Source organism: Citrus sinensis, chromosome 3 (assembly GCF_022201045.2).
Source record: "Citrus sinensis cultivar Valencia sweet orange chromosome 3, DVS_A1.0, whole genome shotgun sequence".
NCBI lineage: Eukaryota > Viridiplantae > Streptophyta > Magnoliopsida > Sapindales > Rutaceae > Citrus > Citrus sinensis.
Window position 1 is genome coordinate 44,069,619 of NC_068558.1, and position 13,325 is coordinate 44,082,943.

Sequence of the window (13,325 nt, forward strand, 5' to 3'; positions counted from 1 at the left end):
TTCTTTGAGGTTGTATCAGCCCATTCGCAACTCCATTTATGATTAGGGATGATAATTGTACCCGCAAACCCGCCCAAACCCAACCGCCAAAACCCGCCCGTTGCGGGCGGGTTTAGTATTATAAATTAAAACCCGCACATGGATGCGGGTGAGTTTGATATTAACCTTATATCCGGTGGATACCCGCATGGATATCCACCAAACCCGCAATATTTTTTTAAAATATTTTTAATTTAATTTTAATCTAAAAATGTATAAAGAAAATAATGTCATTAATTAAATTACCAAATAGCCAAAGGCTCAAAGTTGTGTATGTGTGTATGTGGCTTATATCCTATTCTAAAGTCATAATCTAAAGAAAACTAAAGGCATTTTCCTTCGAATTAGTATTTGAAAATATTAATCTTAATTATTATTATAGGTATTGTGTTGGATGGGTGCTTATGGTGGTGAATGAAATGAATATCTTCTCTTGGAGCTTGTTTTAAATGATAATATGAAATGTAATTATTATTTTTAGATACTAGTTTGTGTTTTTTAAATGGATTTGTGTAATTTATACTTAAATTTGAGAATTTGTGTTGAATTGATGTGGAAATTTTAATTTTTTATTTACATTATTTAAATAAAAAATTGAGTATGTTATATGGAATTTGAGGCTATTATTATAAATTTATATATTAAACATTTTTTATTTAAATACGGAAGCCTGCAAAAAATCCGCCGGATACCATTGCGGGTTTGGTAATTGTTAAAACCCACTGCGGGTGGGTTTTTATAAAAAAATTAAAACCCGCTGCGGGTTGCGGGTGGGTTTGATAATTTAAATTTTGTGCGGGTTTGGGTTTGGTAATGACAAACCCGCTGCGGGCGGTGCCCATTGCCATCCCTATTTATGATAATAGAAAAGGAAGGGGTGGTTATACAGTCCATAACAAGCCTAATCCATTTATAAAAAAAAACCAAGTCTCTCCATTGTATGTTTCAAGAATAGCCACTCTACTCGATCGTATGCTTTGCTAATATCTAGTTTTAAGGCAACTATCCCTTTCTTTTTACTCTTACTATGCCTAATTTTGTGCAAACATTCATAACCAATAATAATATTATCAGTTATTAATCTATTTGATACAAAGGCACTTTGCGTTGAAGATATTACCTCATGAAGTACTTGCTTCAACCTATTAGCAATCACTTTAGCTACTAATCTATAAATTACATTGCATAAGCTAATATGTATGAATTCAATCACTTTCCTAGGCCTCGCCGTCTTAGGAATCAAAGCAATATATGTGTGATTAAGTGAAGCTATTGTACCTTGTTCATTTAAGACATGAAGGCACGTTGCAAGGACTCCACGTTCCCAGTGCTTCTGAAAAAAATAAAAAATATTATACATTAGAAAACCGGGTAGCTGGCGCAATAATTTTTTAAACTAATTTCCAAAAGGCGGGAGCGCACGTTAGCCTGACATCCGAAAATGAAACGGCGGGCTTCCAACACCTCACCAAAAATTTTACCTCGTCCAATTAAAACCGAAATCATACACATTCTTTATTTCACTAAACTCAGAAACACCCACTTTTCATTCCCAAATTATCCCTAGCATCGTCTCCATCATTTACATCCAATTCTTGATGGATCGTCGGGAGCGCCAAACCTCTCCGGCTCGAAGAAGCTTGAAGCGGAAGCTTGAGCAAGATTTCGAAGAGAAACCTGATCGCAAGGTCTCGATCGTCGAATCCGGCGCCACTCAACAAGATCTCGTTCAAGATATCCGCGCTCAGATTGATATACTCAACTCCAAATTCTCTTCTGATGAAACCGATCGCGCCGCCGCCAAAACCGCCTCTCACGCTCTTGTTGAATTCGCCAAAAACGGTACTGTTTTCGACATTTCTATCCTGATTATAAATATATATGTAACTGCACAAATTTGTGAGGGTGTTGTTTGTCTTTGTCGCACCTGGTTCTTTCAAGAAATGGAATATTGATGGCCAAATTTAAGCACTTCGTCTGAAATCACTTCGCGTTGATTGGCTATAATAATTATGTAAATTTTTCGTATTTGTAGTCATTTTTTAGTTTATTTTCGTTCTGGTTCTAACAAACAATGTGTTGGCGCAGAGGAAATTGTGAGTTTAATTGTGGATAATGGAGCCGTGCCTGCATTGGTGGAACATCTCCAGACGCCACCACAGTTGACGAATGCTCAGATCCCGTACGAGCACGAAGTGGAGAAAGAATGTGCTTTTGCGCTTGGACTTCTTGCTGTCAAAGTAATTGACTACCTTAACTGGACGCATGAATTGTTACTTCATAGTATTTGAAAAAAAGGTGTCACGGCCAAGTGACTTATCTTCATTTTTGTATCTTTGTAGTTTTATTTTTGTTAGTTGAACATTTCTTCCAAAGTAGAGTCATACTATTGTGCTCCGGACATTTTGTTTCTCTTTTATGTGTCTGCATCTTGGTTGATGTTTTTAGCTGTTTGTTTACCTTGTAGTATTTACCCTGCTTGTTATGCTTTGTTAAATAGCCAGAGCATCAACAAATCATAGTTGATACTGGAGCTTTGCCCCATCTCGTGAGCTTATTAAAGCAGTATAAGAATGGTGGTAATTCTCGGGCACTCAGTGGTGTTATTAGGAGAGCAGCTGATGCAATCACCAACCTTGCACATGAGAACGCCAACATCAAAACCCGTGTCAGGTTTACTTGTTTGCATATTTTGCTTTTCTTATATAAATTATTGTACCCTCTTTCTAATGTCTCTGTCGTACATTCAGGGTTGAAGACGGCATCCCCCCTCTTGTTGAACTACTGAAGTTTGTAGATGCGAAGGTACAAAGGGCAGCTGCTGGTGCCCTGCGGACTCTTGCCTTCAAAAATGATGAAAACAAAAAACTGGTACAGTTTTCTTGCTAAATTATACACTTGAGGTTCTTAAGCAACTTTTTCTTCTTATTTTTATTGAAAATAAATAAATTTTGAGTTCGCAGATTGTGGAATGCAATGCTCTACCTACCCTTGTTCTAATGCTGCGCTCAGAGGATGCTAGTGTACACTTCGAAGCTGTGGGCACTCTTTCAAATTCATAATATTTGTAGTTTCAATTCACAACTTCATGATGCTTTGATCATTGACTGACTAACTGACTTCACCTGAGATTTTCAGGTTGGTGTGATTGGGAATCTAGTTCACTCTTCCCCAAGCATAAAGAAGGAAGTTATTCTTGCTGGGGCTTTGCAACCAGTCATTGGGCTGCTCAGGTAAATATTGAATTTTGCAAAGTTCGCCTTTTTCTGAGCTGAATTCTAATTACTCTTATGGTGTCTTATTTACCTGCCTCAGGCTATATCATAAGATTTGCTTTCAATTTACTCTATAAGGTTCTTTATTATTATTAATAAACTAATAATTGAAGAAGCTGATCAATTTGCAACAGTTCCTCCTGTTCAGAAAGCAAAAGAGAAGCAGCTCTGTTACTTGGTCAATTTGCTGCGGCCGATTCGAATTCCAAGGTATACTGAAATAATTTCCTCTTTATGACTTGACTTTTTAATCTTTTATATTGGCAGTAGTCAAGGAAATTAGGTCATAAATTTATATTACCAGCCCCATTTTCAGTGCAACAAAAATGAGTTTCATGCAGGTGCACATTGTTCAGAGAGGAGCTGTACGGCCATTAATTGAAATGCTTCAGTCCCCAGATTCACAGCTTAAGGAAATGTCTGCTTTTGCACTAGGGAGATTGGCACAGGTTATTATTTCCTCAATCCTGTTGTGCCTTTTTCAAAGAAGATACTAATATAAATGGCATTAGAAGGCTGCTATATTTAATTGTTATCAGCTGGACTTGAATAGTTTGAGCTGTTATACTCTACTTTCATTTTATGAGGAAGGTTACTTAATATAAATGTAAACTGAATTCTGTTATGATGGTATTTTAGTAAACAATTGTGTAAACATTCTAAGGTGTTTTGCATGGATGATTATTAGGTTTATGTAGATATATCTCTGTTATCATCTTGTTCTATTCTTACAGTAATAAGCATCCACTGATTCTGATTCACGGCAAATCTTTCTATCTGCTTTGGTTTTTCCTGAAAGATTTTGGTGCATCAAAGTCCTTAATTTTGTGCATAACAACTTATGTGGCAATCAATCTTTATGTTATCCATCCTCATTAAATTTCTCTAGTAACTAGTAACAGAAAAGTTTTGTTTCTATTTGACAAATGTCTTGTTCAATATATTTTTATCCTGAAAGGTTTGGGTGCTATGCAGATGTGCGTGTTTTTTCCGAGTATGCTAAAACTGTTTAATTGTAGGACACACACAATCAAGCTGGCATTGCTCAGGATGGTGGTATATTGCCTTTGCTAAAGCTTCTTGATTCTAAAAATGGATCTCTGCAACATAATGCTGCATTTGCTTTATATGGCCTTGCAGATAATGAGGTATGGTTAAGGTCATTCAGTCATTTTATTTTGCTGTAATCTGTCATTTGTTATCCATCTAATTTATGTATTTGTACTTACATCACAAGTTGTTTCCATAGGATAATGTTGCAGATCTTGTGAGGGTTGGAGGTGTTCAGAAGCTCCAGGATGGAGAATTCACTGTGCAAGTATGCTCATGTTTCCATTTTACTAGAAACTACATTATAGATACTTCCCTTTATTGTTCCATTCAGAGTTTTGTTGCTAGCTGTTACAAAAATTTTCATGATACTTGTAGCCAACTAAAGACTGTGTAGCAAGGACATTAAAAAGACTAGAGGAGAAAGTTCACGGACGAGTGAGTTCGTTCATCTCTACTTTTTAGGAAATCTACTTGATTTGAATTGTAAAATTTAGTTTTTTCATGGAAGAAATTGATTGTATAAGCATAAGTTTGTTTGACCTGGTGTATCAATTTTGTCAATGTTTTGACAGGTATTGAATCATCTTTTGTATCTGCTGCGAGTTGCCGACAGGGCTGTTAAAAGACGAGTTACTTTGGCCCTTGCCCATCTTTGTGCCCCTGATGATTGTAAAACTATTTTTATTGATAACAATGGTATAAATACTTGAGCTGAGCTACCTACTTTGATCCCAGTTGTCTTTGTTGCATACGTTTACTCCAGCAGTTCAAGTCAGGTTTTCTCTGGTTCTTGGCTCCTTCATTGTTCACTTGTTTTTCCTGCAGGATTGGAGTTACTGTTGGGGCTCCTTGAGTCTACATCTGTAAAGCAGCGAGAGGAAAGTTCGGTGGCCTTGTATAAGTTGGCTACCAAAGCTACTTCTCTATCTCCTATGGATGCAGCTCCTCCATCACCAACCCAACAGGTGTGTTTTCTGAATTTCTGCCAGCTTTGGGGTATAAATTTTCTAGTTTCTTAGGTGAAATAGAAAATGCGGGCTGAAGATGTGCACTTGATATGAATGTGCATTTGCTTTCTTTGCTGCGTCTTATAGTTCAATTCAAGAGAGCCAATGTAAATTATTTCCTAGGTTATGGAGTTTTGAAGAGTTGGCTATTTTGACCACCAGCTGATCTTCAATTACATGCCTTTTTTTTGGAAGGGGGGGGGGGGGGGGTGGGGGAGGTGATTTGTTAAAATAACCCTCCACCCCGAGCAATTATCCTATAACTACTCTTCTTTTGACCTTTTGCTTGAAATTCGGAAGATTAGCCTGTAATTTGAGCCATGACTTTTGTCTTCCTAAAACATAAATTAATGTTGCTCAATAAGCTTCCTTCTTTTTATGCTCAATGGTCCAAAGCACTGATTCTAGTTCTTTATTTCAGACTCAACATTGTGTTGACTTCCTCATTCTTGATATCAGTTTCATCTGTTCACATTTTGCATTGTAACAATTTCATAATTTTGCTGTAGGTGTACTTGGGTGAGCAATTTGTAAACAATCCTACGTTGTCCGATGTGACATTTGTTGTTGAAGGTATACATTTGTTTCCACTTTGATTTGAAATTATTGCTCCTTTTTTGTGTTTCTTAATGACACGAGCATACTATTCTTTCTTAACGTTGTCAGGTAAACAATTTTATGCTCACAGAATTTGTTTGCTTGCTTCGTCGGATGCTTTCCGTGCAATGTTTGATGGCGGTTACAAGGTGAGCATTGACTTATTTTAGAGCTATCTTGTTTCTTGCTAAATGCTTAACTAAAAGAAGATGAAATAAAACAGATAAATCTGCAAAATAAAAGACTGAGAATCATGTATGAGGATTCAGTCATAGTCAGATTTCTTTCTGAACATTCTGCATCTACTGATCTGTGCAATATTTTGCATTCTATTGGCTGATTGCCATGTATCATTATGAAATTTGGATTTATAACTTATTGAAGCTTTATAAAAATGCATTGCAGGAGAAAAATGCAAAAGATGTAGAGATTCCAAATATCAGATGGAATGTTTTTGAGTTGATGATGAGGTCTGAGCTTTGCATTCTCCCTTAAAAGATGAATGATTAAGCAAATATCCCCTGTTGATATTTTATAGTATTTTGGATGTTTGTAGATTCATATATACAGGAAATGTCGATGTCAGTGTAGATATTGCTCAAGATCTTCTGAGGGCTGCAGACCAGTATCTTTTAGAAGGTCTTAAACGACTCTGCGAGTATTCCATTGCACAGGTTGGCTAAATGTTGAGTTTGATTTGTGTTTTTAACAGCATTATAGTATTCTTAATATTTAGTCTAATGATTTATTTTCTCTCCTTAGATTATTTCTGTTGAAAACATTATGCTCATGTACGAGTTATCAGAGGCCTACAATGCTACGACATTAAAGCAATCATGCATACTGTTTATATTGGAGAAATTTGACAAAATGAGAAACAAACCATGGTATGCTACCTCCTTCCACCTTGATTGTCCATTTTTCAAGCTGCTTTGAACAATTAATTTCAATATTCTTGGTGTATAAATTTCTGGCCGTTCTTTTAATTAGATTTTGGGTTTAAGGAGGGAAATTTATCTTAACTACCTATGACAATCGTGGTAATAAATCATGCTAGAAAATTTGCTTTCACATTTTTTCAGGACTTTGAATCTTTGTGGTAGTCTGAAAAATTGTTATTTCTGCAATGGCTTTGAAGTGAAATTATTATCTGAATCCCATATTCAGTGGGATTTCCTAGAACATTTGAATGATATTAAACACTGCCAATGTCTCTAGTCTTTCCTGTGCCATTTTAGTTTCGTGTAGTCAGTGGTATATATGTTTGGACCCTAACTGAATTTGAGAAATTCTAATTCAACTATTTGACAACACGCAGGTTCTTTCGTTTGATCCGTTGTGTGTTACCAGAGATACGAAATTACTTCACAAAAGCATTTTCGAATCCTGTCATTGTGAATTCAAGCCAGTTGTGAATGTAAATGATTTAGCTTTAATTTTGATATTGAAACAGAATAGTAGATGAAGACCAAGAATGTAAATAGAGCTTGGGTTATTGTTGTTGAGCTAGTGGAGGAAATTTTGCTGATTCCTCGTGTTAGGTGTAAGAAGACTTGGCGACTTCTCAGATAATGTAAATCCCATATATTGATGTTGTCATAGGCAATTGAAGACTGGGAGGTTGAAAATAGGCGATAATTATTGGATGATCAAATTTACTTGACGCGCATTTTGCAGTCGTTTAGACAAGCAGGACGCAGACGAACTCGTGGGCATTTAATACATATTATGGAATTGGGGTTTTAGACGCGGGATCAACAAAACAGGACGTAAGCCGATGGTTCAAAATTCCAAATCCATTATCTGTAAAATCAAGAGTAATGATATTTGACAACTGGAGATATTTGAACCTATTAATTTAAGTACTCAATTTTTTTTGATAAAATTAAAATACTCTATTTATTTATTTGTTAAAGAAATTCACCTTTAAAATTAAAAAAAAAAAAAGATTCTGCTCAATAACCCATTGAATACCAAATATATACTCTAATAGCTATATTCTTATTTTGACATTTTTTTATCAAACGAACCAATTAAAACTATTTCTATTGTCGTTGCCTCCTTGGTCATACTTGGTTCAGTTTACACGTTTGATATTAAGCAACAAAACAAATGTTCAAATAAATTTACCAGAAATTAGTAGAACTTTTTTAATATTGTGTTCTAACTTTTTAAGTTGGGCGAAATTTTTTCAAAGAAGTCTAGAATGATGATTCGATGAAGATAATTTTCTTTTAGTCTCCCATGTTATTTCATTGCAAATGATATCAAAATCCAGGTTGAAATACCCATAGAAGATAAATTGGGGAAGACTTTAGTATGTCGGCAATAGATTCTGATTATAGTTGAAGCTTGTCATCATGACTGGTGACTTCATCTAATGGTAAGTCCTTTGTTTGGTTTGCACTTCTACTTGCTTGAACTGAAATTGAAGAACCATTTGTGCAATTCGGGTGGGGCTTCAACAGTTTGATATGAATGTAAATATGTTTGAGCTCATTAATAAAATTAGGTTTATAGAAATATGAATGTCCATTGTAAAAAGTTTTAGAGATAGGTTCAAAAATGGTGTCGAAAGTTAATTTTTTTATTTAATAAATAATTATTTATCTATAATAGTAATTTATATTTTGGAAGTTTGAGTAATATGAATTTTTATTAAATTGTGGGTTTAGTAAGTATTTTGATGGATTCAAATAACCTATACTCTCTCAAATTATCTCACAAGTTCCTGCTTAATTTATTTTACTACTTTTCAGAATTATAGTTATTAAAAATGAGAAATAGTATTAATTCTCTTCCCCGTCCCCCTCTCTCTAGCATAACTATCATCGGAACCACATATCTTCATCAACAATAAAAATATCATTATCATTGGCACTACCACAATTTATATTCTTTACCATCAAGTCATCACGTCCACCAACATAGGATGAGTTTTGTTATTGGGTTTTATTAAATTTTATAAACAACTGGTAGGTTTTATTGTTATTGATGAAATTTGTTTTGCTTTGTGTGATTATATAAGATTTTGCTTAATTTCAATTTGAGATATGATTAAGAGTTAATTTTGATTCAAATTGTGAGTCAATTAAAAAATAAGAGAGATATGAGAGATGGAAAATTAATTTACTGAGAGCTTGAGAAAGACAAAAATATTTATTTTTTAATTATTTTTATTTTGCAATAAAGGAAATTTTGAAATAAATAATATTAATTAAAAATCGGGGGTCTGTGACTGTGAGACAAACTGAGCGCACCACTCTATAATCAGAATCTATTGGGCTGAGCTTGCGAATGCGGACAGACTGCGAATTTAGGGTATCATCGGTCCAATCCAGGATAGATGCACAATGCTTGCCAGTAGCAAGCCGAATATCACTTGGACCTCCGCGATTTGCTTGCCCGGTTGGGTTTCTTCTCTCGTCGATGTCAAGCTCGCTCGCTCGCTCGCTTTTATGCTGTTCAGATAGCAAAGATATCATTTGATTTTCTGTGTGCTTTCAGTCTAGTGAAAAAGGCGCCATATGGCTGTGCAGGTGCAGCTATCAAGTTTATGGTTACCTTCTCCTACAGTCACTGTGCCTTTTGTTCATTGCAAAAGTAAAACCAAACCATCTACGACATCTCTAGCTTCGTCTGCTTCTTTGTCTTCTTCTTTGTCGTCTTCAGCTCCTATTATTCAGGCAACGTCGCCAACTTCTCATTTCCTGCTAATTTTGTCTTTCTATCTGAAGAAATAGAGATTGTTTACGTTTATGAATCAATTATGTTACTCAATGAATTAATGAATAATTTTGGAGGAAATTATTTCAGACTGTTGGTGGGAAACAATCGAGTTGGCATGGAGGAAATTCAAATAATTCCAATGGCAGTATTGAGGCCTACGAAGAAGAGTGTGATTGGGCTGATCTGGATGCTGATCTTTACTACTGGACCAAGTCATTGCGGCCTGTTCAGGTGTTTTTTTTTTTTTTTTAAATGAAATTTTGCTCGTCATAATTAACCAAATACATAGTTATGTTTAGAACCTCTAAATGTTCATATGAAATGATGGCAAATTCTACAGTGGTATCCTGGTCATATTGCAAAAACTGAAAAAGAACTCAAAGATCAACTGAAGCTCATGGATGTTGTCATAGAAGTTCGAGATGCTCGAATTCCCTTGTCCACTACCCATCCACTGGTTAGAGTTTTCCATTCTCAATGTTCTCTTATTAATAAGACTCTGTTTGACGACTCATTTTCATTTTCTTGAAGTCTGAAACTTTTAGCTATTTTGCGGTTATTCATTTGCTTGGTAGTTTCTATGATACCAATGGATGTTTATTATTACTTCTTGAAAGTTGAAACTATTGAATGTTGATCGAGTTAAGTGCTATAGCTAAATGTTACTAGTTAGGCCTCTTGTTGCTTTTGTTTAGAATGCTCCACTCTCATGTTTAAAACTTTTGTATTACCACTATTCTATGTGCAGATGGATCAATGGCTTGGTAATAGGAAAAGAATTTTAGTTTTGAACCGAGAAGACATGATATCTATGGCAGATCGAAATGCTTGGGCAACTTATTTTGCAAAGCAAGGGACTAAAGTTATCTTCTCCAATGGACAATTGGGAATGGTATATTAATAATCGATCCTTGTGAGCTTTCTTTAGCTCGTGCATCAAAGCAGAAAATAAGCTCTTTCATAATGTAAATACAGGGCACTATGAAGCTGAGCCGGTTAGCAAAGGCATTGGCTTCTGATGTAAATGTCAAACGAAGATCTAAAGGTCTGCTTCCTCGTGCGGTGGGTTTTCCATATCAATCACTAATAATATTGAACCTTTTTTGATATTTTATATCTTCTCTCAGCCTTTTATTTGCAGCAGACTTTGTTCTCAGGTATCTAGTATTTGATTTTGCGTTACTGCTGATTCTTTCGAACATTCTAATTTCTTTTCTTGCTCCTCTTTCTTCTGGTATCCTAGTTAATTTTATTTAGTATATTAGAAGCATATGATTGTTGACCCCTTGTCTGAATTTAACTTTTACTTTGAATTCACCAAGAATTTTCCTTCTTCATCTTACAGGTTCGGGCTGGAATTGTTGGATATCCTAATGTCGGGAAATCATCTTTGATCAACCGTTTGCTGAAGCGGCGAATGTGTCCAGCAGCACCTAGACCAGGTGTTACAAGAGTATTGAAGTATGTATCACAATTTTTCTTGCTTAAATATCACCAAAAATGTAAAGTTACCCAAGACTAGGTGGAAGGGAAAAGGACATTTTAATGCAATTTTCAAATTTTGTAAGTCCTGCATTAATGCAGTCCTAGAAAACAAGATACTGAGCTAACTTTGTCGTTTCCATACTTGGAAAAACTGTAATGTTCGTAAAGGAGAACTTAAATATGGAGAAATCATATGTTGTTTACATTCCAAATGCTTTGGAGTTGCTTGAATTAAAATGTTCTGAACTTTTTGAAACATAAGAATTGAATTTTGTCAATGAGGTTTTGAACATGCAGTACTGCAATTGTTCAAACTTAAGCCCTGCGTTCGTGGAGTTCAAAAAAATACTGGAGATACGAAAGTTCAAATTTTTATCGACCATAGCTGTTGGAATTTTGATTAGGAAGAAACTTTGAGATCTTAAAAATCAAATGATGCTTGCTGGTCAAAAACCATTGAGAGGCTTGTAAGTTCACCAAAATTAAAATTTAACTTCACTAAAGTGTAAACTTTTGGAGCTGTACGATTCTAGGGTTTTATTCTCTATCTTTATGTTCACCAGAAAAGAAAATTATGAACTTCATCTTTCTGTTTGCGTGTCTTCCTTATATCTGGCTGTAACAGTTCAATGATAATCGTTTAATTTTTTTCAATTTCTGTATTAGGTGGGTTCGTTTTGGCAAAGATCTTGAATTTCTAGACTCTCCTGGAATAATTCCGATGCGGATTAGTGATCAAGCAGCTGCAATAAAGCTTGCTATATGTGATGACATTGGAGAGAGATCCTATGATGTAGCTGATGTTGCTGCAATTCTTGTACAAATGCTGGCAAGGATTCCAACAGTAGGTATTGTAACTATATATTCTTAACACAAATTGCAGATGTTTATGATCCCAAATTTGTCAAGGGTTCATTTCCTGTTTTACTCGTTTGCTAAGAGGTCCTTTCTCTAGGCATGTGAAATTCTGTCCTGCAAGCACAAGTTGTGGGTGTTCAGATCCTCTCATATGTTTATCCATTTTAAGATTGTGTCTGAGATGAGTAACAGGATATTTGAGAGGAGAAATTTTACAAGAGCAGCTTTGCTGGATCTGGCAGTAATTTCATCACCATGACACGTGACGTAGTCATTGGCAAGATGGATTACTCAAAACTTTGCTATTTACCTGTTCAACTTGTAATTCAGTTTGTGCTCATTTCAGGTATAACTGCTCTTCAGAACCGTTACAAAATTGACATGGATGGTACCTGTGGTAAAACGTATGTCTTGGCTTGATATTCTTTTCTCAGAATGTTTGGTTACCCTGACTTTTTATCCTGCTACAATTAGTGAGTTGATTATGTCGCTATTAATCTGTTGTCTTGCAGATTTGTACAGAAGCTTGCCCTTCACTTGTTCAATGGGGACACCCATCAAGCAGCATTTCGTATCTTGACAGATTTCCGAAAAGGGAAATTCGGTTGGATTTCACTGGAGAGGCCTCCTCGGTAATAACACCTAGTTGGATATGCCTGCTTTGGCTTCAAGATGATTAAAATGCTCCATTTTATCTCTTGATCTCTTAAGTTGTGTATGCTCTCAATGACAAGTTTAGAATCCCTTTGGAAGTCTGTAGGCTTTCATTGACTGCAGTGCCATAATTGAAGAGAGAAAAAAATGGTTTAGTTTTGTTGTAATTGGACTGAGCACAAAGACAAGGACATGGCAGCTGGGAAGTTAGCAGGACTAAAAAGGGAAGCAATATACAAAAAGGGGACTATCCATCAAAGGTATAAAATATCAGATTTTCTGTTTCTTACATTGTCATCTACCAGCATCCTCATGCTACAATGTGGGGCGTCATCTACATTTTTTTTTTGTATTCATCATGTATAGCAATTTTTGTACATTATCATCGCTGGGTAGAAGGTTAGTGAAGTATGCATTGTCTCTAAATTTAAACACGCATGTTTTTGTATTTACTTTTAAAAGGGCTGTAACCACACTGAGAACTAAGCACTGCTCATGGGGATCTTGATCTTTGCTATTGTAGTGGCTGCTGCAGTAATGTTGATCCAGCATGTTGATGCAGCTTGTTGGATACGTTCCTATTTCTTTTCAGTACCACCAATCAAAAAATATCTTTGACAATGTTTCC

The 13,325-nt window shown here is 35.5% G+C and overlaps 4 protein-coding genes across 10 annotated transcripts in view; 3 read left to right on the top strand and 1 right to left on the bottom strand.

The window, feature by feature from the left end:
* LOC102614452 (cyclin-P3-1) overlaps positions 1-13,325 on the bottom strand; it is a 30,005-nt gene that overhangs the window by 12,978 nt on the left and 3,702 nt on the right. The gene's annotated exons all lie outside the window — the stretch shown is intronic.
* LOC102613754 (RAN GTPase-activating protein 1) overlaps positions 1-13,325 on the top strand; it is a 30,809-nt gene that overhangs the window by 8,520 nt on the left and 8,964 nt on the right. The window lies entirely within an intron of this gene.
* LOC102613460 (ARM REPEAT PROTEIN INTERACTING WITH ABF2) lies at positions 1,539-7,609 on the top strand. Of its 3 annotated transcripts, none has more exons than XM_006479652.4 (19): positions 1,542-1,881; positions 2,128-2,279; positions 2,540-2,712; positions 2,790-2,910; positions 3,003-3,077; positions 3,178-3,272; positions 3,449-3,524; positions 3,656-3,763; positions 4,334-4,462; positions 4,564-4,632; positions 4,743-4,802; positions 4,940-5,063; positions 5,193-5,332; positions 5,884-5,947; positions 6,041-6,120; positions 6,377-6,441; positions 6,528-6,645; positions 6,734-6,858; positions 7,290-7,609. In XM_006479652.4, the coding sequence occupies exons 1-19, from the start codon at positions 1,638-1,640 to the stop codon at positions 7,384-7,386; spliced, it is 2,115 nt and encodes a 704-aa protein (XP_006479715.2). In that variant the 5' UTR covers positions 1,542-1,637; the 3' UTR covers positions 7,387-7,609. The 3 variants fall into 3 exon arrangements, with proteins under 3 accessions (XP_024954754.2, XP_006479715.2, XP_052293273.1); XM_052437313.1 differs by having other exon boundaries at positions 1,737-1,881; positions 2,544-2,712; XM_025098986.2 differs by lacking the exons at positions 6,734-6,858; positions 7,290-7,609 and having other exon boundaries at positions 1,539-1,881; positions 6,063-6,120.
* Positions 9,280-13,318, top strand: LOC102614937 (DAR GTPase 3, chloroplastic). Of its 4 annotated transcripts, XR_003065543.2 has the most exons (11): positions 9,282-9,657; positions 9,788-9,931; positions 10,041-10,157; positions 10,449-10,592; positions 10,676-10,762; positions 11,046-11,161; positions 11,852-12,033; positions 12,390-12,447; positions 12,556-12,675; positions 12,804-12,957; positions 13,221-13,318. XR_003065543.2 is itself a non-coding variant. In XM_025098987.2 (10 exons), exons 1-10 carry the CDS (start codon positions 9,499-9,501, stop codon positions 12,826-12,828), a joined length of 1,152 nt encoding a protein of 383 aa, XP_024954755.2. In that variant the 5' UTR covers positions 9,282-9,498; the 3' UTR covers positions 12,829-13,318. The 4 variants fall into 4 exon arrangements, 2 of the variants coding, with proteins under 2 accessions (XP_024954755.2, XP_006479721.2); XM_025098987.2 differs by having other exon boundaries at positions 12,804-13,318; XM_006479658.4 differs by having other exon boundaries at positions 9,283-9,657; positions 12,797-13,318.

Bases quoted from the DNA above. Each gene is read 5' to 3' on its own strand.
- LOC102613460 (XM_006479652.4), top strand. From the start codon at position 1,638: ATGGATCGTCGGGAGCGCCAAACCTCTCCGGCTCGAAGAAGCTTGAAG. The intron at 5,333-5,883 runs GTGTGTTTTCTG...ATTTTGCTGTAG, and splicing joins CTCCATCACCAACCCAACAG to GTGTACTTGGGTGAGCAATT. The intron at 6,121-6,376 runs GTGAGCATTGAC...AATGCATTGCAG, and splicing joins TGTTTGATGGCGGTTACAAG to GAGAAAAATGCAAAAGATGT.
- LOC102614937 (XM_025098987.2), top strand. From the start codon at position 9,499: ATGGCTGTGCAGGTGCAGCTATCAAGTTTATGGTTACCTTCTCCTACA. The intron at 10,763-11,045 runs GTGGGTTTTCCA...TTCATCTTACAG, and splicing joins AAGGTCTGCTTCCTCGTGCG to GTTCGGGCTGGAATTGTTGG. The intron at 12,034-12,389 runs GTATTGTAACTA...TGCTCATTTCAG, and splicing joins GGCAAGGATTCCAACAGTAG to GTATAACTGCTCTTCAGAAC.